Here is a 26,733-nt window from a genome sequence, read left to right on the forward strand (position 1 = left end):
AGCAAGAAAATGCACTACAAAGCTTACACATCTGTAAACCAGCTGAGTATGTGAAATACTTTCCTTTTATTCTGTACAGTATCAAAGCCTATTGTGTTTTGGCATTGCCCAGTTAATTGTCCTTACACAGAAGATAAACACACTCACGAACCTGAGATCTTCCACAAGAAACAGCCCTAACGCAATGTTTAAACTATCATGTGTCTAAAACATGTTACCTACATAAATTAAAGTTGTGGTGAGTATAGACAGCAGCACTGTCTCATGCTAGCTATTTAAAAGCTAATGTAGTGGCACGTTTTTATTAATCTTGTTCCACACATCAAACAAAAGGCTCTGATGCCTTCAAAGGCTCTTTCTTTTTTTTTTTTTTTTTCTCGTTTTTTAAGCAGGGGGCTTTTTAAAAAAATTTTTTTAAGCAGGGAGCTTTTTTTTTTTTCCTTTTTAAGTAGAAAAAGGAGCAGATGATAGTGAAATTTATGACGTACAGATGTAAACCCCATGGCTCCTGATAATCAACATTAACTATTTTTTCAACAGTGAATGAAACAGCATTTGATTTAAACAGGCTTGGAGTACTGATATGAAGTAAATTTTTCAGATTTGGAAGTGAAAAATTACTTTTTATGGGATCATTTCAATTCTTATAAGAGTATTTCTCTCATGAAGTTTCTAGCTACCGAAAGCATGTGCCCCTAGTTTCTTATTAGTGCATTACATCGATCACAATCTCAGCTCTCCTTATAGGCTATAGCAACAAAATTAGTTCTCTACAGCACTTCTATAATATTTCTTAGACATTTTTGTTTAAATAAATGTCCAGCATCTAGGTATATGACAAGGAGTTTGCTGTTGAAGAACAAAGGCAAATTTAATTGAGGAAGATTCTCTTGGGAGGATTATTTTTTCTATAAATGGTCACAGAACAGTAGAATAGAATAGAAATTGATTATCTACACAGCTTTCTTCCTCCCACATAGTTGATGTATTCTGCTCCCAGAACACCCGTCCAGGTATTCTCACAGAACTTCCAAAAAGGGGTTATATATATACAGATTTGATATAAAAGTCAGTGCTACCTTTCACTTATAAAGCGATATTTTGTTCAAACAATAACAAAACCACATATAAGAACAAAGATGTATTAAGATGCTCATTCAATATTTTCTCTTATTGCCAAAAAAGCCAAAAATTCTGCTACAGAACCAGAAGATATGGAGGTAGACCAGGAGCAGAAATTAGAAATAGAAAAGGAGCCAATATCCTTTCGAGACAGTAACCTGAATTGACAGGCATACTGATTTAGCTCTCACACACCTTCTGCCACAAGCGCAGAAATGAGGAACATGAAAACCATCCTGCCACTCTAAACCTCATCCTAAAGTTAGATTAAAATGTCTGAAATTGGAAATAAAGTTAGGAGAAAGTAACTCTTTAAAAAGCTAAGCATTGTGTTTGGGGTTAATGCCTGAACACAGCAAAGAGAGTCTCTTTCCCAGACCTCTTATCATTAGGATTAAAAGTGTATAGAGTGGGGTCCCCATAAGAGGCTGGGGACCAGCTGTGTGGGAATGGGGACTGATAGCAACCTACACCAGAAGGAAATGATTAAAGAAAGGATCTTGACCTGCACTGTACAAATTTATGCCAGTAAATCCCAGATGGCTAAGCTAATAAAATTGAGGTCTAATTAAACCACATCCCTTGCATCTTGTCTTTACTTCCATATGAGCAGGACATGGATACAAAACTGAGACCAGTTTTAGAGAGGCCTGACTATTGTATCAACTGGACCAGTAGCTCACAAACTTTCCCCATTCACATTCAGAACATGAAAAACAGGCAAGTATAGAAATATTACCACTGTACATCTCAGGATCACTTACCCTCTGTCTGGTAAAACAAAAGGTTTCTAGGCTAATAGTTCTCAATCACAAATGTGTCAGTGGCCAAGATAGACACACAGACTCCCAAGCAGAGAAGTAAAGAATAGAACATCAGCGTGCAGTACTATTCTTAATTTCACAATGCTTAGAAACTAACAGGATTATATGATGATATACATTATGTTGTTTCCCTTACCTCTTATTCCTTACAGGAAGTCAAATATAGAGCAGAAAAGAGAAAGAAAACAACAATATTTACCTTCTTGTAGCACCTTTATGTTGTAATTGATAGTATATTTGCAATAAGCAAAACATTCAGATTGCATCAATAGCTCTAGCATCTAAGCTACAAAGGTTATCTAAATACCAATATGAAATTCTAAGTTTGTTTGCCTGGCTAAAGAGCTTTCTACAAATGAAAGTCATGATCTTTACGCAAACTGGTTAAATATGAAAAATCGGATATGGAAATGCAAATACAAAGGTCTGTTTAAAATTAATGATGATTTAGCAAATTCATCTAGTCTCTCAAAACCCTTTACATAATGCATTGTGACTAACATGTTTCACGTTTTAATCTAGGTCTGCAATACAGAAGTCATGAGTGCATCAAATATGATACTTTTGTCCAAAAATCCACACATTTAATGGTCTGACTCCAAAGTCATGTTGCAGCATAAAATGCTAAAGGAATTCAAAACTGACTGGAAAATAAGTTTTTTAATTAAAATCAATCAAACGAACTCCCCCCCCCACCCTCCTCCAAATATGCAAATACCAAGTACCTGTTTCAAAAATGCATTTTGGGGTGGCTTTAAAAATGAACAATTAAATTATTTGAATCTAGCTGCTTGCAAAATGTAATTGTTTAGATGTAATATTTTAACTTGCGCACTGTGTATCATAGACATCAAACCATGAGGTTATTATGGTTTTGGCCATATTTAAATCAAAAATAGCCACGCTAAATGCAGTTAAATTTTGTACATAAGAAAATGTGTTTAGTCTAACAACCCACAGGCCAAGTTTTTCCCTTAAGTCAGAGTTATATACTCCTGAAAATCTCTGAACAATCTCTAATGAAATATTGAAAATATTTCAGCCATGTTACAGCAATCATCTCGAGGACTACACTGCATATCAACTCAGCTCTGTTACGTAGCTCTTGTGTTGTTAGACAGAAACTATAGTGAAGCTGCGATGGCAGCTTTAAAATATTACTGGATTTCTTGTGGGTATAGGACTCAGGATAATTACTATTTCCCTTACCACTGAGGGATCAATGATTAACAACCGTGGCTGCTTCACTACCTGGAATCTACAGTTATTTCAATCACAAGAATTTCTTAATCATGTAGCAGAATAAAGAATGTTTTCCTCAAGTTTGAAAGTAACCTAATTTTGTTAACACCAGGCTGAGATCAAATGGTAACCTAGTATGAAGACTGGTGGAAGCACATTTATTATATCCTTTTGGTACCATATAGTTCCTAAAGAATTGAAACAGATTAACTGTCTCTGGATAGTACTGCAGCTAGATGGCAGCCAAGTGTATTCTCACGAAACATAAGAAAAAGCTGTTGATTTTACCAGAATTCAAAGACGTGAGTTACAAAGATGAAATAAGATGACATCAGTCACCCAGATTTCCAATTTTTCCAATATTGCAGTATTGACAGTTTCTTCTCTGAAGATTAAAAATAAAATTACATAGAACCTATACATCTATTTGTGTCAGAAAACAACTAACATAGACTGTTCTAGATAGCAGCTACAAGGCTTCCAAGAAAGCAAGCTAATTAAAATCTCCTAAAGATAATACGTATAGGTACCTATGGTCACAGTTAAACCTGGAGAGAACAGTATCTCTCCAAGTTCTGGCTCTGTTTCATTCAGCACACACACACAAAAAAAAAGCTTGAAAAACATGGGGATTAAGAGCCTTCCATAAAGTATTCTAGTTGCAAAATTACAGAACTTGCAATATTCTAGATATGCACTAGTGGACATTTTTCAATTTCTTCCCTACTGCCTTCAGCCAAAACCAGTAATTCTTACATACTTAATGTATGTTTTATCCAGTTTCAAACAAGAAAGAAATGGAAATAATTCCAGAGCTTCAAACATGAATTCACAGATTGCAGCTGAGGTCCAATATCATGGATTGTATACAAGTAATTTGATAAACATACACAAATAAGGATCTGCACTGCCTTTATAGCCTGACTTTATTTAAGAATTTTTAGCTGAATTTGAAGTGTATCTTTACTTGAAAACACCTAAAAAATTTCATAGAAACATGGTAGCTGACATCAAATTCAGAAGTTGTGTTCAGTTTCTGACTGCTGTACTTAAAGAACAGTGTTTATCTATAGAAAAATTAAGCACAGTTGTTCTTTGAGATTTGTATTGGATTGTTTTCAAATAATGAAAAAAATCTTTTAAATATTTTCTGAATTCATTGTAGGCACAGACTAAGCAATTATTTATGATAGCAACTTCTTTAATATATTTCAACTATATAAAGGAAATTCTGAATAGGGGAGACTTACAACTTTGTGAATTATTTAATAGCAAACATTATGATGTATTATTTATGCAGCACCACTGATGCACAAAAGAATGCTCCCATAATAATGAGGTCCCTCTCTTGAAAGGCAGTTAAAGAACTGACCACGTATTTCTCATCCAAGGAGAACTTTCATTGAAATCAAATGAGTAAGGAACACGTGATCACACTGTATTAGATTCTCAATACAACTAAAAGTAACATACTGAAATTGAAACAGTCAAAAGTGATATCATTTTGCATATATTTTTGCAAAAGTGAAAGAAAAAAGATTAAAACTAAGAGGCTTTACCGTGAAACATATTCTGCAGGCATGCTTGTCCAGCTTTGTTTCACAGGACGGCTATACCATATTCCTTCAAAAATTTGCTAATCTACCCTTGCAGGGCCATTATTTTTCTACTATTTCCAGATGCCAAATTATCAGTGAGTATTAATGAACATTCAATTATCCACTACGGACCTATACCTAAAATTTGCTAAGAACTATGTTGAAGAAACAAGAAATGATAAAAATTTAATGAGTTGAACTTCAAGTGAATCTGAATTAGCTGGAAATGAATTATCTAAAATGGTAATTATGAACCTCATTGTTCATTTGTGAAAAAACATAATAACCTATTATCATAACAATCTCCTTCCTTAGAATCATCCATGGCTATTTGGTAAAACATTTTATGACTTAGTTTCACCAAAGGAAAAACATGAATAAAGCACATATTTTTTAACAGAACAAGTAATTTTCACAGTTATATATAAACATTATGACATAGCTCTGCTAATGCTTCCACCATGGAGATTCCTATTTTTCACAATACCTTTGGCTTGTGGTTTCTTGCTCTTTCAGCCGTAGGACGGATTCTTCAATTTCCTTTTCTGTCCTTCTCAGCTGACTCACAAGTATCTCTCTGGAATGTTCTAATTTCTCAATGTGTTCCTTTTGTGACTCAATAACAGTCTCCCTGCAAGTATAAACGTCTTATGTTCCAAAACCAGGTAAGTATTTAATAAAACAATTAAATGAATACTTAGGAAAGAAAACAAAATTAAAAGTGTTCAGCAAAATTTGTATTTCTTAAGGAGAGAGTTCAACTTACTACTAAAATAGAGGTCACCACAGGAAAAGCTGTGAATAGTACCACAGATAACTAATTCAACCACATTATCCAACACATTACAAGCAACATAATACTCTTAAAATAAACGTTTATGTGGACTGAACAACGTTTAGCAGAACCTAGCTGAAAACATAATTTATGGTTTCTTATACTCTATATTAAACATACCCTCCTCCTAATTCATTAGTACCAAGTGTTTTCTGAAAAGGAAAACACCATTACGAGCTATCAAAAGAATAGGAGATCTTCAATGTATGGAGCAATGAGAGAAATTTTTAAGCTTTTATGCTGAATTAGGTAACTTTACGCAATAAAATCAGATGATGTGTCTGTAACAGTGGAATTTATCCAGTAAATGCAATTTAAAAAGAGGCAGAAAGCTACAGGGATCAGTCTGAATATTTTTTAGTAGGCCATAACTTCGCGATTTTGATTTTGCTGACGAGTTATGCTGGTAATAATTGGGAGCTAAGATTCTTTCTGCTTTTGTCCGTTTTGTCCAGCACTAAGCCAGGCAGCATTGCATCCTGGCAAAAAGAGAGGCTCACCAATGAATATCAATTTTAACTTCCAGCCAAATTCTTATGTACCTACATTTTGCATCCTAAATTCCTGATTCTATGTCTTCCTTATCATAAACCACTTCTGCATTGTTACCAGTGTTACTGTTGTCATATCCAAAAACTTCATTTGCTGAAGTAAAAACTTCTGAAGTGTCCTTTTTCTTCAAGAAAACCACAAGTTTTAACAGTTATAATGACAAAAATTAAGAAATATGAGAATCATACAAATTTCTTATTTCAGCCCTTGAATCCTCCAGCAGATTCTGTCCATCTCTGGGGAGTATAAGACTAGGTGATCTCACTTCTAAATCCGGAAATTTCATTCCTGAAAACAAAGAGGAGATAAATTTTTGTCATGCTGAATGAAAAAGCAAACCAACAATTTCTGTACAGCACAAACACTTGGAACTCTCATATAGATGCCATAAAAAGTACTTTTAGGTCAAATTTGCATGGAAACAGATAATCAGAGTATCTGCAACATTGCTGTGAAATTTGAACTATGGGTGACACAGCACGTACTGTTCAATAGAAGTGTTAAAAACACATCTTGAAATGTTTTTCTTCAAAGATTTTTACTTTTAAAGAAAGAGAACAGAGATGGTATCTTCAAAGAAGAACAGTATCGATACACAGACATGAACTTGTAATCACTTTTTCTCTGATAGCACTTTACAAAGTCACAAGTGTCATTTACCTAGACAAGCAACTACAGGATCATTTTAGCAGCAGCACAAAAAATTTCCTTACATTCTTTAGAAGCATACTAAGTCCCTGGTGAAGAAGAAAAGTGAGAAATTACTTCAGGAATGATTGTTAGTTCAGGAACAAAAGTAATGGTTTCTCCAAATACTTCTCTTTTTTCAGCAAGAAGAAACTAATGCAGTTTTGAGGAGGGACCAAACTATGCATTAAATCCCAAATACAGCATTAAGGCTGCCATCCCTCAGTCCCCAAAAATGAGTCATTTGGGTTCAAGGTACAACAGTACCAGAAGGTTCACAAAATGACTGCAAAAAAACTTACCTGCTTTGCATTTGTGCTGAGTTAATTTGATTTCAATATTTTAATCTTTAAGTATTATTTTAAGGTATTGGTAACTATTATATATATAACTATGTGTATATATATGCCTAGATTGTGTGTGTATATATATATTTTTTTATTTGTTGATGTATCTTAGGGGGTTGTACTCAGTAAAGAAAGTAAAAACCAGTGAGTATTTAGTGCACATACATACTTGACCACATCTTTTGGATCTGCTTGCTACGGTATTTGTAAACCAGCCAAACACAAAGCAGATACAGAAAGGTGTCTTTATTATTTGTGGATTCTTCTTGCCTCTTCATGCCCTGGAGACAGGTAAGCTCTCCTGAATTTTTCCAGGAACTCATTTTATTTTTGGAGAATTGCTCTGAATATTTTCTCATCTGCACTAAAAATGTTTTGAGATTCGGCCTCGTGGTTCCACAGAGTAATCTAAGAATCCAGCAGTCTTTAAAGACAGGAGGTACATACCCGACACCAGACTGATAGGGTTATCATCATTAATCAAAAGCGTGGGATGAGAAAGCGCACAAGAGAGAAACATGAATCACCCTATGCTAATGAATACTATAGAAAACCTTCCCTGACCTTCTGGAAGACAACACTACTGTGTCCAAGTTCTGAATACTGGTTACTAAATTTTTAATAATAGTCTTAGAAAAGTGTGTTCAAGAAACTGCATATTCATAGCATTCAACTGATCAGAATCCCTTCTAGTTTGGACAAGGTCTTAGAACTGAGATAGTCATACTAGAATTTTTGTGAAATTTCTGAATATTATTATCTGAACTGGATGTCGTGTGGACAACTTTTTTTTGTTCCTTTCCTCATGTTCTCTTCAGTTGAAGAGCCAGTGCCTCAATCAACATGGTCCCAATCCTAGTTCTGCACAGGACGTCTTTGATCTGGATCTGTTCTTATGCCAAGAGCAGTCCTCACCACATGCCATATCAACATGGATCTCTATTCCCTGAACCAAGTTGCCTTTTTCCTTCTGCTAGCACTGGGCCTGAATACATTCATTGTATTTCTAGCCTATTTTCGCATTGTTAAAATCAACAAAAAAAAAGATTTTGGGAATAAAACTGAATAAAACAATTTGGGAATAAAACAATTCATGGCATAAGTGTGAAAATGTAGGTGTATTTAAAATATCAAAACTTGCATTGTATTCAAATTAAAGAAGTGAAGCGGTAGAGCCAATTGCTTTTTATTGCCTGTCTGAAAACGTGAGAATTGTTTCTGTTTTCATACACCAGAAAAAAACAATGCAACCAAAAGAAAGACTGGTGGAAGGGTGAGATGGAGAAAAAACACGATATAACTGCCTACCAGCCTGATCCATAGCTTGTAGAAGTTAAGGAGACAATTCTGCTGACTCAGTTTTGAATCAGCGCCAACACGGTCACCTTTTTTTAAACATATAATCTGTACAGTGTACAAGTCAACTGAGTACAACTACTTCTACAAATGTTCACATGAAAATAGAAAGGTTTAAGAGTGTAATTTCCAAATGTAGTTACCATAAATAAAGGACAGAGACTGCCTTAAGCACTAGGTCTTAACAGTAAAAGGCATCATTAAAGATGGCTGCATTGTGGTATTTGCTTTCAGAAGTCCACACATGTAATAGATTTTTCAAGTCTGCACTGTTGTACACACGTGTATCAAAAGACCAGAACAAACTTTGAAATTAAAAAAGGAAAAACATGTGCAAACAAACTACAGATGTAAAACTTTGTTGTAACATGGTAACACTAAACTTTTTCATATACTTCTTTTATAAGCCTTTAACATGCAGAGAAGTTATATATTAAGAAAGTCTCGTGATTTTAACTATTAGAAAGCTTGCTTGATAACTACTTTATTTTCAAATCTGTACGTTTATTTTACCCCTACCACTGAGGACTCTCAAAATAAGGACTTCAAAGGCAAACGAGTTATCATGACTGCTATAAATAAACACAAGAAAAACGAGGAAGAACCATCGTTCTGCCTCCAGGCACTATTGCCCACTTGTCAACAGAAAAGGGTACGTACTTGCTACAGTGAAGCAATAACTAGTGATATGTATATAAACCACTCTTTTTAATGAAGGTGAATTATACCTTTCCTTGCGTGCTCCACCATGCCAGCAGCCTCGCTCACTTTTTTGAGACCAGTGTTTACACGCGGTTGAACATAACTGTACGGACAAGGCCTGTGGCCTTGGATCTGCAGCTGCTGTTTAGTGGAAATGAGTTTGCTGCGGAGGCTCTCGTTTTGTTTCTCGAGGTCACCAACTCTCTCTTGCAAATGCTCAATCATTTCTTCCAGCTCCACAGCCTGACCCAGCCGCTTGGGGCCGCCACCAACCTGTTCAGACCTTTTTTTATCATTAACCAGCCGTATTAACTTGGTGGCCATTCTAGGGAAAATAATAAAAAAAGATGAAAAAGAATGTGAAAAGTCAGCATAAAAAGCATTCTGTTGAAAGGAACATAATCACTGTGAAGACTTCAGCATAGAACCTGAATAATAAATTTCAGGTTTTGATATAACTATTACTGCCTGTGAAGAACTCTTTGAAGATAATTGAAACCACTGTGCAGCAATCTGCTTTATAGCACTGACAAATAACAGTTTCCTAAGGCTTATCATTTAAGGTTAGTAAAGAGAGGACACATATTTACTCCATATGCTGCTTAAATGTAATTTTTAACGCATGACCTTATAAAGGAACCTCTGCATGCTGTTAAGTAAAGTTACAGATTTGGGATGTGGTGGGGCAAATTATAAAAGCTAAAATTCCACAAAATATTCAACTATTGAAAGAATGTTAATAACACGCAACATTCCAATGATGTATCATTTCTAGTATTTTAGGATTTGAATATATATTTCAGTCCTAAAATGCCTAAAATATAGAGGTGGAGGTATTTAAGAAGGCACTCCGGAAAAAGAGACTTAATAGTTCTCATTATCTTACTCAATTTTATACTTGGTAAATATTAACAATGTACTTCAGAGCAGGAACGGTTAGCTGACGAATATAATTAGATACAGAGGGTATGGTTTTCATCTGTCTTTAAAAGGATACAAATTTTGCTTTTGGCATCTCAAGAATTGTACCTTTGATTTCCTTTAGTTTTGATAAACATTGGTAAGCTAGAACAAAAGGCAGAGAGGGCACACGGGGGTGATGTAATATACAAGAACAGAAAACATACCCAGCAGTGAAAGGAAAAAACTTGGCATATAAAGAAAGAAAAGGTGGCTTTGATGAGAGAGACAAGTTCAAGACTTTACAAAATTGGTCGCACATCTTCAAGACCTGTATCTAGTTAACAGGAAATCTATTTTTGCAGGCACAGAAAGAAAATTGAAAATAAGGACACAATTTGTTTAAAGGGGCTTGTTTTATTTTTGTATAGTTGTGGACAGAAGCTTCTACTTAAAAGAACAAAAGTGAAACAAAAAAAATCCGTAATAGCTTTAGGATGTCACAGAATGTTACTTGCCTGTAAGCAGGTTTTTTGTTTGGTGGTTGTTGTTTTTTTTTTTTTTTTTTCCAATGTACTTCTACTGCAAATTCATTCCGCTCTTTCAGTAACAAGGGATTTAGTGTGAGGGATGCTGGGAAAGAAACTTAGCTTGAGGAGTTCAGATTTTTCTCTGGCAATCTAGACAAACACTATACTTTTTACTTTCTGTGCCTTAAAATATTAATTCAGGTACTCCAATTTGGACATTCTCTGTAATTTTACCTAAGTGGATGATGAAGGCATTTGATCAGTCATCTAACAGCAACATAGAAGTGCCATTTGGAATAAGCAAACAGTTCATTTGTTCCACCATCTTGTATTTGACAGTAGCCTGACAAAAGATGGAAGTTATGCCATGCTGGTCCATTTGAACCTGACTCACTGGATTCTGAGTCAGAAAGAAATAATGTTTTGGACTTTAGAAAATTATTAAATAGTCCCACTACAGAGGCAGTATCTTCAGATGCCCTTTCGCAAATCGGTTAGCTCCCGACCAGAAGCTAGCTCAGATGCAGCACGATTTTATTAGCTTAAGTACAGCACCACGTGAACACAGAGTCCCCAGTGCTTTCAGATTAATTAGCCCTCCTGGAATACAATAACACCATGAACAATTCTGCCGGGTCCAGATTGTTTTGTCAGCACAGCATTAAGTTTAGTAATAAGCCTAAAGTTGCTCGCATATGTCTGGGCACGCTGGGTACTGTGCTCCCCAGGATATTTGGGACTCCTTCAATGAAGTTATCTATTACTGTGAATAAAGGAGAGCTGAACATAGTTATAAAGATATTTTAGGTTTAACTAGACAATAAAAGGCTGGATACTTGTCAACTTCCTGGAGGACAGAGAAGGACACAAAAAGGGGCAGAATCTGTACAGGCCATTTTGATTCTAGGATGAAATTCCTGATGAATAATGAGGCTTCTATAGGCTCTTCTTCAGTTCCCAAAATATCTGTTGTATTTGTACTCAGATAGCACAGCTATGAACCCAAGGTACCCCTCCAAAGTATTACATCTCTACATGGAGGTGTAACACGGTCCTCTGCAAAAAATTTCCTGCACATCATCAAGACAACCAGAAATCAATAAAAAAATGAATCCCAATGAATGATTTTTTGCAACTGCTTTAAAAAGTGCTCAGAGAGAAATCAGCAAGATTTTCCTTTGTTGATAATACTTTAGAGGGCAAAAACATTATTGTGAGCCTAAATAAAAACATTAAAACCCATACCTTTTAATTTTCTCCTCTTGCTTATTTGCATGCTGTTTGAGTAAGATGTTCTCATCGCGTAAACAAAGAAGTTTGTCTTCCAGTTCCTTTCGACTGATTTGTGATACAGCTTGTCGAGCTTTTACATTCTGTGTACTCGACGATTCTACCCAAACCAAGACAACTTTAAATTACCTTCAATACATTCAATAACATGTAACCAAAGTCTAACTGATTTTGAAATACTGAAAAAAATTAAAGTTTTCAAGTAATTTGATATTTTACACTTGTATGAGTCTGTTGATTAATTTTTTCAGGTTTATTGGCATATTAATCACTGCCTTTTTCCTACTTCTTACACATAAAAAAGTATGTCAAATGATACACCAAACTCACTACCTACTAGACAACATAAAGAAAATAGTTTAGCAAGTGTACTGTCAAACATACTAAAATAAGACTATCATTACCACAGAGATACTTTCTACTCTGTTTCAAGTTAAAATACTCTCTTAAAGCTTGAAAATATTAACTCACAATTCTATAAATTTACTCAGACACAAGACTAAGCCCAGCAGTTCCATTCTAATAGCAGCTGAGTAACATATCAGAATTGCATGGTACTTTTGATTCCCATTTTGTTAAACAGGTCTGGACTTGTCCTCAATTCAGCAAACAAGTCTTCTTTTCTTCTCGAAGGATGAAGGTTATAGCTCAATGAGATTTCCAGTTTTTAGAATCTCACAGCAACTCGCCTCTTTTAACAAGTAACATGAGCACAGAATGGGTCATAGTATCTTTCAGAATTCAACCCAGATTTTGAATGGTATTTGAACTTCATTTTGTGAGTGGGAATGTCAGAAGCATTTTTAGAAAGAAACTAAAGAAGCCACTGATCAAAGTCTGTAACTGTAATAAATAGCAGCTGGTACAAACCTTGTAATCTTCCAATTCCAGCTAGAGTTAGACCCACGTCTCTCACAGGCAGGTCCCCCACAGTTTCATCAGCTGGAACAGACATGGCTTATCTACGGATAACAAAATTCAAAAGAAATTCTTCTCCACCTGGAACTTAAAACTGTGAGACTAAAATGAACTACAATACATAATATAAAAAGAAGCAAAAAGTAATGACAGATTCACTGAAATGACAGACTCATACATCACTGTGAATGCTCCTATCTCAATTGTATCACTCAGAAGACAATCTAAACTTTCAAGTTCAATGTTATGCCAGTTTTAACCTATTAACAAAATATGGCTTCTTTGTTATGCAATAGCTCCAATTTGATTTATGTATGTAGAATTAGCTTTTTTAAGCTCTAGTTCGGTTGTCTTCAGCAATCTTCGGGCTAAGGCTATATTTCTAAGTGTATGTGGGAAGGGGACCTGTGGGATTTTTTTGGTTTTGTTTTGTTTTTAATTGTTTGTTCATTTTAAGACAGGTCAAAGCTTAAGGCATCAAGCTGCAAATGAGTAATGCCATCTTCCACATTTTGAATGGGACTCTTTGGAACACAGGTGCTGGAGGTTACAAAGTCATTTCAGTGTTGCCTACCATTCTCTTAGTCTTCTTTCAATCACTGTCATAACAGAAATTAGTTTCTAAGATAGACACTCTCCTATGAATGATTCTCATAAATCTGAACATATTTCTTTCTTGAGGCAATAGAAAGCTTAGCTAAATGACAAAGTGAGATTAAGAAAGCATTAATGTGAGAAAGTAGTCCATTTGTTTCAGTGTAGTATATGAAGATACTTGTTAACAACTACTGTTTGTTTTCTTCTAGTGCAGAAAATTACATGCTGGCCATAGAGTCAAGTAAGGCTGAAATAGCATGAAAAGAAAGACATGAAGTCGTTCGGACAGTCTTGTTTCCCCCTGTTGTTACACTCTTCAGGTGATACAAATCCTTAGTGAATCTAAAAACATCCAGGAAAGCATTGGGAAATTAACAGTGATGTGTTACTAAAGAGGACAAAAGTGACACAGCACAACCCACAGACATTCCTTGAAGTATCTGTTAAATCTGTCATAACCAAAACTGCTGCTAAAGAGCTGCCTTTCTTCTACAAAACAAGTCTCCTTATGGCTTTGTCCAAAAGGAATGAAAAGGATTAATGAAAGTTTAGTTTCCAAGAAGTCAATCTTGTTTTCAGGTTTTTTTTTTTTAAACTATTAACATTTAGGATAAAGTATTATTTCCAGCATTCGCTGTCTCTAACAACCTGACCACATTTTTCTTTCATGTGGAACAAATGTTCCCGTGTCATGACTGTTGAAATGCCTGAACTGATCTACACTTGCAGATTAGCAATAAGGTTGCAGTTTCAATGCTGTCAGTCACTGAACCAAAGAAAACTGCTTCGTGATGTTGAGGTCCGTGGCATGCAGCCCTTGGAAGATATGGAACAATTCTGATGACAGATACATACCAAGTGGAATCCAGCTCCTCAGTGTTCTCAGCTATTTTTATGTTATTCACACAAATCCCTCAAAGCATTTTTGTAATTTGTTAAATTAGCGCTACTTGCAGTCATTGACTTCACTCAGGTGTAGGTTCATTGTTGTGGTCATTATTTTATGTCACTGTATCAATATCACTACAGCAACTGAGATTAAAGTGAAACAAAAACCTTTACCTCTAGATGAACGATCCTAATTTGGCTCACGATGGTAGCAAGGAGAAGATGCTAACATTATGTCTTTCTAGAATGTAGTTGTCTTAGTCTTCACAAATCAAAAATGGCAGAGTTTTTTGGCAAATTTCAGAGAGGTGAAGACCTAAACAAATATTTTAATCAGCATGACTCCACAATGTTTGTGATCTATTAAAATCAATCTTCAAAGTTCCAGCACAATAACAAGGACAGACAAATGTTACTGTTTTTCACGGTTTGTTACTTACTAAAGAAACTTTGCTATGGATAAACCACCTTGCTATTTTCAGCGTGAAAGAAATCCATTCATTTATAAAACAAAGACAAAACAACACATGATTGTGCCTCAAATAAACAAACAAAAATCCCCTTGTCAGTAGCAATCCATTACTGGCTGCAGCAAAAAAACAGAGAAATATTTAAGGTGTAATCAAACAAACATAGCAGGGCTGTACACAAAAGTCACTTTTTACTGGCAACATGACATGACTTGAAGAAAAGGGACAAAATAAAGCTGATATATAAAGTCCCCCAAAACTTAGAAATTTGAAATCTTCAAAAGTAAAAGGAAGAATTAGTTGTTTCATTTTAATTACAAAGTGACGAAAATTAAGTATTCAGCTTTCTTTTCTGTCCTGGGCCACAGGAAAAGTAAAAAATAAATTAATTGTTTCTATGAAGAAGAATGGTTTTAGATAGAAATAGTACAAGCCTGCCTCCTGGTTTTAGGAGGCAAATTATAATTACAGCTTTAGAATTTGGCCTGGCAATTTATTTGCCTCATTAGTAACATAAGAACCACGTATGTCTTTACTAATCACTCACAACCATAATTTATGCTGCTTCTCTGAGAGAGGACACTTCAATCAGCAAATCATGTGTTACATATGTTACTTATTGAACATTACCTCAGTGTCAATCACAAACACTTAAAACAAAATTACTTTCCTTACAGTCAACAGTTCCAGCATTACTTCTAGAAGTATGAGACTTCTCCAGAGACTTCCATATTACTTCTTTAGAAAGCAATTTCAAAGCAACTAAATCTGACAAAATTGTACAGCAACACTGCTACAAAAGTGATTGCACTTAAGAGTCCAGTATTTCCTAAAATAAAGCATAATAAAGCAAAAGAGAGATAAATTTGTAGGTGTATCTGGACAGATATATATGCTATGCTGAATCTCAACAATTTAAACCAGTTTTCATTTCCAAGTAATGTTATGCTGCAGTCACTTCAGCACTTGTTCCTAAAAAAAAATGAGAAAAAAGAACTTCACATACAAAGAGAGGAAAAATGTCCATATCTCTGGTATTAAACTATAAGAATTTCAAGTTTGGTATACGTAAGAATTTTAGATATAGCCATTGAAATTAAAGAAAACCACAACTTTTCTCACACTACTTATGAAACTGGTGCTATCACCACAAAAAACTGCATGCAAGTTTGCAGTGTTGGCAAGACCAGACAGTAACGAGTATGAATATTTAAAGTTAAGTATCAAAGCTCATGCTTCATGTCCAAATTCTTATATAACTCCCAGAAGCACACTGTTCTCCCAACACTGTTTGTATGTAGCAAAACAGAGGAGGGATTACCTAAAATTCCAAAGTTCCAAGCCAGTGAGTCTAGAAGGGGCAGTTTCCAGTGAAACCTTAAAAGTTACGACTTAATTGTTTTAACATAGATTTAGAAGTGAATGAGTCTTGGCCATGGCCAAGATGATGCTTTTCTTCTAAAACCTGACCCAACTTCTCCTGTAGAGGGAAGAGGGAAAAAAAAAAAAATTAAAAAAAAAAAAAAAAGAGGGGGGGGACACGACAGACCACCCACCTATTTTAGCCTATCTCAAAGTATTTCCAGCCTACATTCTTCCTCTTTGATTCCTTAAAGACAAATGTTTGCACTCTGTTGGGCTCACCATATAAAACAATCTCATTTATTACTTGATAGGAGCATACACACATATCACCTTTCAAACATCACCTGTTGCAGTTTTGTGAGTTTTAGGAGGTTGAAAGGGAAAAAAAAAAAAAAAAAAGGGAGAAGATATGGAAGATATTAGGAAACAAGAGCAGCACGTCCTGCTGTGGTCTGAGGGAGGAAACACCTCTCGGACCTGCAAGTCCTACCGCAACACAGAAAAATCAAAACAACCGTTTCTCGCGTTCACCGTATTTCAGAAGGGTTTTCCAAATGTTTCCTCAGCTCTGGAGGGGCAGGGGGGCCGGCAGCGTTTCCCTCCCGAGGGAACGCCCCCACTCCCCAATTCTTCCCGCCCTCGGGCACAGGGACGCAACTCCCGCTGCCCCCAGCAGCCGCTTTGCACACACAGAAGAGACTGAGGAGGGTTCTGGGGCTACTTTTAAAAGAATGGCGGGGCACCCTGCCCTTTCCCAGGGGCACCGAGCGAGGCAGCCTCAGAGATGCGAAACCAGCGCTCCGGGAGCGCAGCCCCGGGCCGGGCTCCCCCCGACCCCCGCCACACCCGCTCCTCAGCGACACCCCCGCTGCGGGTCGCGCTGAGCAGCTCCCTCGCCGTCCTCTGAGAGAAGGAGCCGCTCCCCCCGTACTCACAACTCCCTCCTGTTCTATGTCTCCTCTCAGCGCTCCGTTAGCAACTGCCCCTGTTGCTAACCAGGCCCTTCCGCTTCCGGGGAACGCGGCGCCGCGCTGCCTGCTGGGAGCTGTAGTTCGGGGAGGGGCCCGGCGCCGCCGCCGCCGCACGCACGGGGACTGCGGGGACTGCGGGCTCATCGCGGCCACCTGCGCCCCGCGGGGCGTGCCGGGAGTTGTAGTCGCGCCGGGAGCTGCGTGCGGGGCTGGTGCCGGTGGCAGCAGCGCGGGCAGGACAGCTCCCGCCGCGTGCCGCTATGAAGAGGAGAGCAGGGGAGCGGGAGAAAGAGCTGAAGGTACCTTCTCTTTGCTTCCTGCTCCCCTCCAGCCCCGAGGAGCGTGCCCGCGGCGAGCTCTCTTTCCTGCGGCTGGTGGGGCTGCAAGGGGCAGAGCCAGCCCGGGCTCCGGCAGTTGCGGTGCCGGAGCGGGGGACCCCGTGTTGAAGGGACCCCGGGGCCGCCGTGGAGCCGCCGGTGCCAGGGGAGCAGCGCGAGCGCCCCGCCGCGCTCGGGGCCGCCGTCCCGCGCCGCCTGCTCGCGCGGCTGCTGCGCGTGCGGCCAACGGTTGCGGCTCAACGGTCGCCTCGGAACGGCCCATGGCAGCGACCGGCCCGGGCCACAGCCCACCGGGCCACAGCCCCGCTGGTTAAGCGTGCCTTGAGTGTGCGGTGACCCCCGGTGCCGGCGGGGCCTGGCGGGGGCTGCGAGGTGGGTGCTCGGGGTTGGCGGGGCGGGGGTGCGGTTGCCTGCGCAGCGCTGCGGGCGCTTGGCGAGCGTGGGCTTCCCCTCATTCTGTAAAGAGGAGAACCTAGTGCAGCTTCGAGAGTAGCTAATAATAAAGGGTGGTTCTTTTTACTCTCTGGGCTTTTAATTTAAAAGCGAGTTCCACGGTGTTTTCCCACTTAAATATGAGAAGAAACTTCTTCCCGGTGAGGGTGGCAGAGCCTGGCCCAGGCTGCCCAGGGAGGTTGTGGAGTCTCCTTCTCTGCAGACATTCCAACCCGCCTGGACACCTTCCTGTGTAACCTCATCTGGGTGTTCCTGCTCCGGTGGGGGGATTGCACTGGATGAGCTTTCGAGGTCCCTTCCAGTCCCTAACATTCTGTGATTCTGTGATATGAGAAATAGAGGTAAATATATGATTTTGTCAATACATCATCAGCGAGATGATGCGTTGTTATGTAACTGCACTGGTATCATCCACTTTTAAAGTACTCTTGCTCTACACCAAGCCTGACCTAAATAAACATTTTAAATACTGCTTTTTCCTGATAATGCGTATAGATGTGATGCTGTTATGTGCTTACATTGAAGAAGTAATTACCCAGTGTAAGCAAACAGCATTGGTGAATGCTTGTCTGTTTCAGGTGCCTTTGAAGGGTCTGTTTCTGCCACGTGGTACAATATTTGACTACAGCTCTTGCTGGTTGTTTTACTTCTGCTGGTTTTGTTTACAAAATAGTAGTACAATGAACCAGAAAGTTACTTGTTTGAAAGCATAATGCTTTAGTGATGTTAGTGAAAGGAAGGCTCATTCCGTTACACATTTAGAAAAAGCTTTCTCAGGTGGTAATCTGGTTCACCTTTTTGCATACAGAACATACTGATTTTGGTATTGCTATTAATTTACTATTTAACATTAAAAGTTATTTCACTAGAGGGGTAGGGAAAACATCTGACCTAAGTCTGCAAAATAATATTTTAATAGAAAAATAACTTTATAGCCTATTCCTAGTAGTAAGATTCTTAACAACTCTTTAAGGCCAACCTGGTCATTTAGTAAGTAGTGTTTCTGTTCTTCCTCATTGCTGAAGGACAGTAATTTTAGTGTCTCGTTTGTGTTCTGCTCTGTCTATATATGTGAAAACACATGCAGATGTAGGCTGTCCCGTCCAATCCAGTGTAATCACATTGCAGAAGAAAACCAACCCATACCTTTTAATAGCGGTCCAAGGGCTGGGTTCAACTTTTGTCTTTGCAATATATCTCAAACGTATTTGGAAATCGTTTGCATTAGGAGAATAATTGCCATTGATAAGGTAATCATGTGTGTGAAGGAATAAGAGGGTGGAGCTGTGAATTACCCTGGCAAAGGCTGGAGCAGGACAAGGCAGTTGGGGTGTCAGGAGCAACGTGTAAGAGAAGCTCAAGGGAGCTGGAGTGAAAGGATGCAGCCATAGCCACAGCTAGATGTTGTAGGTGCACAAATAGAGAATGATGAAAACTAAGAAGAGATCCTTATAGAGGATTTAAAGGTGTGACTACTTGTAGGATGCCTTCGGGGGGATGTTGTAAATTGGGTACTACTGGAGAGAAGCTTTGATTATATTGAAAGTGAAACAAAACAAGCCTCTAGAATGTCTTAGAATAAAGGACGGCAAAGGAAAAGGCAGCAATGGGAAGAGGAGAGGCTATACAAGAAGAAATATATGTGGTTTGTTGTTTTTGTTTGTTTTTGGGAGCACCCTCATACTAGTATTATTTCATACAACTTAGTTAGAATGGTAATCTTTGGGCTCCTGGCACTATGCCAGTTCACCCCTCAGTCCCTAAGTCTCGCTAATGTTGCTCACCTAAGAAATGCTGAAGACAAAGGAATTGTGTCTTTATTGTAGTAGTTCTGCCAAGACTTCCATTTAGGTCCTGATCAAAATATTTCATAGCAACCCAAATATTAGTGAGGTTGACCCGACCTCTTCTGGAGAGTAAGATTTATGAGGCCTACTAATGAGGGAAGTGGTTGGATAGAGAAGCCGGTTTGGATTATGTATCTCCTGGCAATGTCTCTGTTCTGGAGAATGAAATCCTGAATAAAAGTTCTCGTTTTGCTATAACTGTGTACAGCTAAATCCTGTCTATCAGAAGCCCAACTGATTGGCTTTTGCTTTTGTAATTATGCAGTATGCTTCTTATATTCGATAAACTGTTCTCTCTCTCAAATATTCATGTGTATAGCAAGTTTTTATTTATGCTGTTACAGAAGAGCACTTCTGTTCCAAGTACATGTGGTAGAATTTCTTTGGCGTGCAGTGCTGTCATACAGCAATTTCTACTTCGCAGATCACTCGATTTGATTAAGTAAGATTGAGTGTGTTGCAGAAACGAAATTATTTATGCTAGTATTTGTTGTTCTAAGCCCATGAGGAGGAGGACACAAATTCATTCCTGGGAAGAGGGTCCGAAAAAGTTGGAAAACAATAGTTAATTACTCAGCTGTCTGAAACACCATGTTGTGGATGCTGTTGTCTTACAATATTTTTAAGTCTTAAGAGTAATAATGTTTTGCTGTCCACTGAAGTTTCTAAAGACACCAGTAGAGATGTTGCATGTCATCAGCTTCTCTGGTCTTGCCCATAGCAAGAATTACTTCTGTGCATAAAACCAGAGCTGTTAGAGTAGATGTAGCTCATTAGCTGGATAGGCATTTTAATGAAACAGTCCACTGAGAGTGTGTTTCATTTGTGTGTGTTTGTTTTATTTTTAACTTAGAATTCAGTTTCAGTGTATAGTGTTATTCTTTTTTCTTTGTTGGTCGGAGTTTTGGTTAGCTTGCTGTAAAGTTATTTTTTCTTTTTTGCTGGGTGAGGAGAAGGTACTACACAAAGTAATACCAAACATAAACCTTTTATTTGGTAGTTTACTTACACTATTTTTTCCTTTTAATCTGGGAAGAAAGCTCTTTTGCTTTTAGAATGTTTATTATCTTGATTAATATTAACAGGTTAGCTTGTAAGACTGTTCTCAAGACTTAGTCAAAGTTTTTTTTAAAGTAATTTTCAGTGTGACAGATGCCAAGTTCTAGTAACTACTTTTATATTCTTTTCTTCCCACTCTGTGCATATTAAGACCATGTGTCATTACCATGTGAAAGATAAGATGCTCAGCTAGTCTATACTATTATTTTCCTTTAAAAGGATTACATTGATACGTCTTTGGAACAGACCGCTAAACTCGGTTCACAATTACCTTATGTAACTGTTTATGCGAATTCACATTACTGTGAAACCAGAACTGGCGACTGAGAATGTATTCCACAGACATTACTGTTATGTTTGTACAGCTCCCAGCACAGCTGGGACCCCAATCCAATAAAGTTATTGCTATACAAATAATAAATGCATCAATATGCACATAACTGAATATTCAGAAGGGCTTTTACAGAGATATTCATGTGCAATTTCACATTTGTGAGACATGTTAGACAAAGTGGCAAGGAAATATAAAGCTTTAAATAACACAAAGCTTTGCGTGTATTTTATTTACAAGGAGGAAAAGGGAATATATAGTGGTTTGGCTGATATTTCAATGAAAAATCTTATTTCCTGCATCATGCTAATTTTTGCTGGCTGGAAAATAATATATATTTATGAGATAAAATAGGTTGCTTCAACATTAATACTCAGGGAAAAAATAGGCAAGTGCTTTCAGAGCATTGAAGAGCAGTGGAATGATTTTAGGATTAATGCTGAAAAATGTCACTCCCACCATGCAAAAAAGTATGTAAACTTCAACATTGTCTTATCATAGTTTGTTCAGATATTACATTGATTGCTTGTTTCCTGTTATTGTTCTCCCTCTTAAGATATGAAAACATACAACATTTTCTAATTGATGGATTAAATAGATTTTTTTTTTTTAGAAGCTGTATTTAGGAAAATTAAAGTTAGTGAAACAGCGTAGATGCAGTTAAATAAGCTTCTTGTCATGTCATATTTCTGCTTAGGTAAATGGTCTGCAGGTTTTAGCAGAATCAGCAGCCAATATGCCAGTAGCAATTTTTGTGGTAGTCACATTATTGGCCCTTCCCATTATTAATGAGACAATAATTAAGAAATAGTGTTGATAGTCACATAACACATGATTTGTATTTTGGAAACAGCCAGGTAGAAGCCTTGCATATGCAGAATAAAATACAAGAAAGAATGAGTGGCAAATATTCCTTGCTTTTAAATTCATCACATTCTTGCTGCTTAGATTGCCTCAGCTGCTAATGCTGGAACCATTACAGTAATGGACTCGGCAAATGAAGGAGAACCAAGACATACACACTTTATTACTGGAGGGGTAATTTTCTCTTCATCTGTAATAGCAGCAGTGCCTAGTATTGATCAGACCATCAAGATACTAATCCTCTGTAAAATTACTTGTTATAACTGAAAATGTGTTAATCCAAATCAGTCTGTGTCCTGGCTTTCTACTTGCTATTGAATACAGACTATTAGATGGTTTATTTTTTGTGATTTAAAGCCTTTATATTGATAATAGTAGGAGCTTCCTTTGCAAGAGTACATGTTTAATCTTAGTGATGGCCCAGGGTCGTCTTTTTGTTTTAACTAGAACATCACCCACTTAATTAAGAAGTGTGTGTCTATCCTGCTGCTCTGAATTATATTGGTACTTTAGGCTCTGCAGATTTATTAAACATGTTGTTTTACATTCAGTCTCTTGGTTTTTTTGCTGTAAATAAGAACAGATCTATGCTTCCCATATTAGAATTCTCTAAGATCTTGGAGCTAAGGATGTGAGGATACTGAAAACACTAATTCATGTTTTGTTGCTATGGCCTGTAAGACTATTCTCTATGAGAGTAGTGTAAGGGAAGTCAAATGCCAGGGGTCTAAAGGTCTTCAGTTTACTTTAATCCTAGTGATCCACTCATGAGACAGTGGTATGGGAGCTGTGCATGTTCCATATCCAAATAGGTACAAATAGGCACTCTTGGGAAGGTGGCTTTTTTTTTATTTTTTAATTTTTTTATTTTTTTTTTTTTCCTGTTTGCCTCATCTATTTTTTCATAGTCTTGTATGTTAAGATTGTAGCTCATGTCTGCTACTTGTATAGCCTCTAGCCAACTGAAGTTTTGGCTCAGTTGTATGTCACAAGTACAATAGCTGTTACAGGTACATGACACCTCGTAGGACATGGCTGCATGAAATGGTTCCATTAACCCTGACCTTTCATTAGACTTATTAATATAGGTTCCTACCACACAGCAGCCTTTGATATCTTGCCAGCTTCTGGGGGGCAAGAAGCATCCTAGAAGTGGGACAAGATGCAGAATTGGTGCCTTATTTTGAAGAATCTGGTAGTGTTCCATGCATTTGAGGAAGTTGTTGTTGTTGTTGTAGTGTCAATTAGATTTTTTTTTTCCCCTGACATGAACAGCGTGTTTCTTTACCTAAGTATTTCTCTACTTTCTTTTTTTGTTGTAATTTAACAGTTTCAACTTGTATCGTTTAGAGAGACTTCATATTTCCTAAAAGGTATTGGAGTACCAATACCTTTACAAGGATTTTGGTCCCTTGTCTGCCTCAGAACACTGAATTTTTCCCCCCTTCTAACAAAGAGTATGACTGGAGCGTATGTTGCTTGCTTAATTCCAATTTCCCTATTGAACAGCTTCATTACTGTAATTTTCAGGACAGACTAGAAATGTGTACGGCAAAGCATCTTGTGTGATGATGTGGTGTTTTGGAGGAGTTGACTTACTCAGCTGAAAGTTATGCTACCAAATGTAAGACGAACTTGTCAGTTTTTTGTTTTCTTAGTAAATTTGCGACTAGACTGTTATTAAACATGAGTATGTTCTTAAATAGCAACACTGAGACAAATAAAACAATCATTTACAAATCCCGCATTAGATGTGCAGTGTCTAAAAACATGATGCTAGTTGTTTGCATTCTTTTTAAAATATTTCTATAACTTGTGGCATTCAGGAAAATTAAATTTACACCCGCTCCAAAACAAGGGAAAGTACATTGTGGAAATCCTTCCTGTTTTCTGCAGAAAATAAAACTTAATGTATATTGAATTTTTGGTTTCAAATGAACATCCTTCTGGAGAGAAATCTTGTGTGAGTCATTAGCAGGTGGTTCAATTTGAGAAAGCTAGGGAGTCTGAGATTTAGGTCACCCAGTTCCTGTCGTCTTCTGATTAGGAACTTAGAAGTCTTAGAAGTTTCAGATGAAAATTGGCATTTTTGCAATGAAGATATGGTGAAATGTCCCTGCTGGAGGTGCAGTACTGGGCCTACTATTATTTATAGATTTGGAAAATGTTTAATGAATAATTATTATACTTCTCTCTTTCACACCAGGTAGGATTCAGATTCATCTGACCCAGGTTAATGAAAACTACACAGACCAAATAGTGAATGCCTAAAGCTTGTTTCTGTTCCAGCGTAATTGGTGATGAAACTTACGCAACCTTCCGCTGAAGAAGGATTGGGCTCTCATGCTTTTAATAATTCATCAATTTCTTAAATAATTTAATTAACCTTTAATGACCAAGAGCATCCAAAATATCAGATGATCCTCTTCAGTTGAGACTATAAAGCCCTATAGTGTATTACTGTATTCTGTTAGGTTCACTAGTGAAGTGCAAAACATGGTTATGAATATCTAGTGGCATTTAAGGTATGGGACAGATTAAGCATATCTTTGAAGCCTTCTTGGATATAAGATGATAGTGCTGTAATTTCAAAACACATTCTTTTCAGTTACTGGAGTCTTACTATGAGAGGAAACTCTGTTCTACCTTATTTATCCTAACAGGGTTTTTTTGCCTTTGTACACATGCTACACCACCTTCTAGAAGAATTACATCTTTATCTCATAGAACTTGTTCGGTTTCATTTTGCCCTTTTATCTGATGCTCATCCCACCATTTTTATTTAAGACTGTAAAGTTACTTTAGTGTAACTGCTATTGTCACCTTTGCCCTCAGCTAATCAAATAGTTTACCTTGAGGGAAGCATTTATCTCCCACTTTCATTATTATTATTTTAGTAGCTGTAAAGATATATATTTTATGTCTCCAGAAGGCTGTAACAGTGAAACGAAGTATTGATCTGCTGTATTTGGCAATTTCTTTCCACCTTGCCATCGATATCATGTCAGCCTCTGTCTGTACTGTGGTTGACCTCACAAATAGCTCTTTATGTTCCCATTGGATTCAAATGATATACTATGCTCAAAACTAAATCAATGAATGATTATAAAGTTTTTAGTATTATTTCATAACCCCGAGGCAACTGGTACTTCATGCAGTGAATACTTGAAGAGGTACCTGATTAAAATAGGTTGCTGATGCTGTTCTAAGGTTTAAAGTTGTATTTAATTCAAGTATCTCAAAATATTAAATTCAGGGTCTGATTTGTGTATTTCTATACAATACTAAAATTACTGAAACTTCTGCCTGTAATTCACTGGAGAGACTCTGGTCTATAATGACAAAAGATTTTACTTAAAGCAAACATCCCACTTCTGATGCATGCTGCATCCTTTGTTTTGAGTGCAAAAATGTCACGCGCTGGATCTTGCCAGTGAAAGATCATGAATGTTACACTGTATATGCTTTAAGGGGAAAAAATGAAGGAAAAGATCTGATAAGATTTTCATCTCCAAAAAGTGAACAGTAAGTTAATGCAACTTTGAGACTGGAAAACGTTGTTCCTGCTCTGTAAAATGCTACACCTTGCCTATACTTCTAACAGTTTAACTAGTAAAATTCATGTTCAAATACACATTTAATAGATTTTAAAAAAACCCCACTCTGAATGGAAATAGGTAGATTTTCACAAGCATTTAAAGGACTTTAGAAGCCCAATCCTGTTGATACTGAATGTGCTCTCAAGGTGGGCAAGAAACTTTTAAAAATCTGACTTATTTCAAAGCAGTAGGCCTCTTCAAATGTACATCTGTATTCAGAAAGGACTGACTGAAGACAGTGTACAAAATGATAGGTTTATGCAAATTAGACAACAGTTCGCACATCTGGAAACAACTTGTATTTGTCTGTATTCTCTTCTGATTTTATTTTACATTTACTTCTAATGTAAATGATGTCATTGCAGCAGGTAATGATGCTCTTCTGCTCGAAGGAAATACTTCATGGTCTGCTATCTAAAAATCACGTGATGGGAAACAACTGCAGGTGATAAAATATTGAACAGAGTGGTGTTGTGCATGTATGTGTATCTAATCACATGATGGAAACAGAACAAATAATTTAATCCAAATAAACTGTGTAGGAGGAAGTTATTTGCAGCCTTCATCATAAACAGTGCATATAAACAACAGTGAAATGACCATCTTTCTGCATTGGAAAACTTATTTGGAGTTGGAGTTTATCTAGAAATTTTGTAATAAACTTTTTTAAAGAAAATTAGCATTTGTCAAGCCTAACACTTTTGCAAGACATTTACACAGAAAAGTTGTGGAAAGGTGTTCCAATGAGATAGATTTAGAGTATTTCCATTATGCATTCTGAGACCAGCTATGTGGCATATTTTAGTATGCAATATAAAACCAGTGGAAATTATACCAAAGCTCTGATCAGTTTGAAACGGTTTTTATAAGCCTGGAGTTTTTCTGAAATATGGAAGAATTTTTTTTTTTTTTTTTAATGTACTGCAGCTATTATCAAATTCAAAAAATCCACTTCTATCTTCTATCCAGGTAGGAACCAAAAGCTAACTTTTACTAAATTCATTATTTGAGATTTAGTATTTGCTGGATATAATAGAACTGATCTGAT

General features: G+C 37.2%; 2 protein-coding genes across 11 annotated transcripts in view; one reads left to right on the plus strand and one right to left on the minus strand.

Annotated features, from left to right (window-relative positions):
• RPGRIP1L (RPGRIP1 like) overlaps positions 1-17,213 on the minus strand; it is a 71,050-nt gene extending 53,837 nt beyond the window's left edge. For 6 of the 8 annotated variants that reach the window (XM_065640716.1, XM_065640713.1, XM_065640719.1 and 3 more), the window contains exons 1-7: positions 15,534-15,680; positions 14,563-14,704; positions 12,856-12,947; positions 11,941-12,085; positions 9,292-9,590; positions 6,362-6,461; positions 5,274-5,417 (exon numbers count right to left, since the gene is read on the minus strand). In XM_065640716.1, the coding sequence (XP_065496788.1) occupies positions 5,274-5,417; positions 6,362-6,461; positions 9,292-9,590; positions 11,941-12,085; positions 12,856-12,940 (773 nt within the window). In that variant the 5' untranslated portion in view covers positions 12,941-12,947; positions 14,563-14,704; positions 15,534-15,680. Of the gene's footprint in view, positions 1-5,273; positions 5,418-6,361; positions 6,462-9,291; positions 9,591-11,940; positions 12,086-12,855; positions 12,948-14,562; positions 14,705-15,533; positions 15,681-16,179; positions 16,210-17,158 lie in introns of those variants that run through there. The other 2 variants (XM_065640714.1, XM_065640715.1) reach the window with 2 other exon arrangements.
• Positions 17,214-17,319: 106 nt separating this feature from the next.
• The window catches only part of FTO (FTO alpha-ketoglutarate dependent dioxygenase), a 239,940-nt gene continuing 230,526 nt past the window's right edge, over positions 17,320-26,733 (plus strand). For 2 of the 3 annotated variants that reach the window (XM_065640793.1, XM_065640792.1), the window contains exon 1: positions 17,320-17,493. In XM_065640793.1, coding sequence (XP_065496865.1) covers positions 17,455-17,493 — 39 coding nt within the window. In that variant the 5' untranslated portion in view covers positions 17,320-17,454. Of the gene's footprint in view, positions 17,494-17,786; positions 17,905-26,733 lie in introns of those variants that run through there. The other variant, XM_065640794.1, reaches the window with a different exon arrangement.

This window comes from Caloenas nicobarica, chromosome 9 (genome assembly GCF_036013445.1).
Source record: "Caloenas nicobarica isolate bCalNic1 chromosome 9, bCalNic1.hap1, whole genome shotgun sequence".
Taxonomy (NCBI): domain Eukaryota; kingdom Metazoa; phylum Chordata; class Aves; order Columbiformes; family Columbidae; genus Caloenas; species Caloenas nicobarica.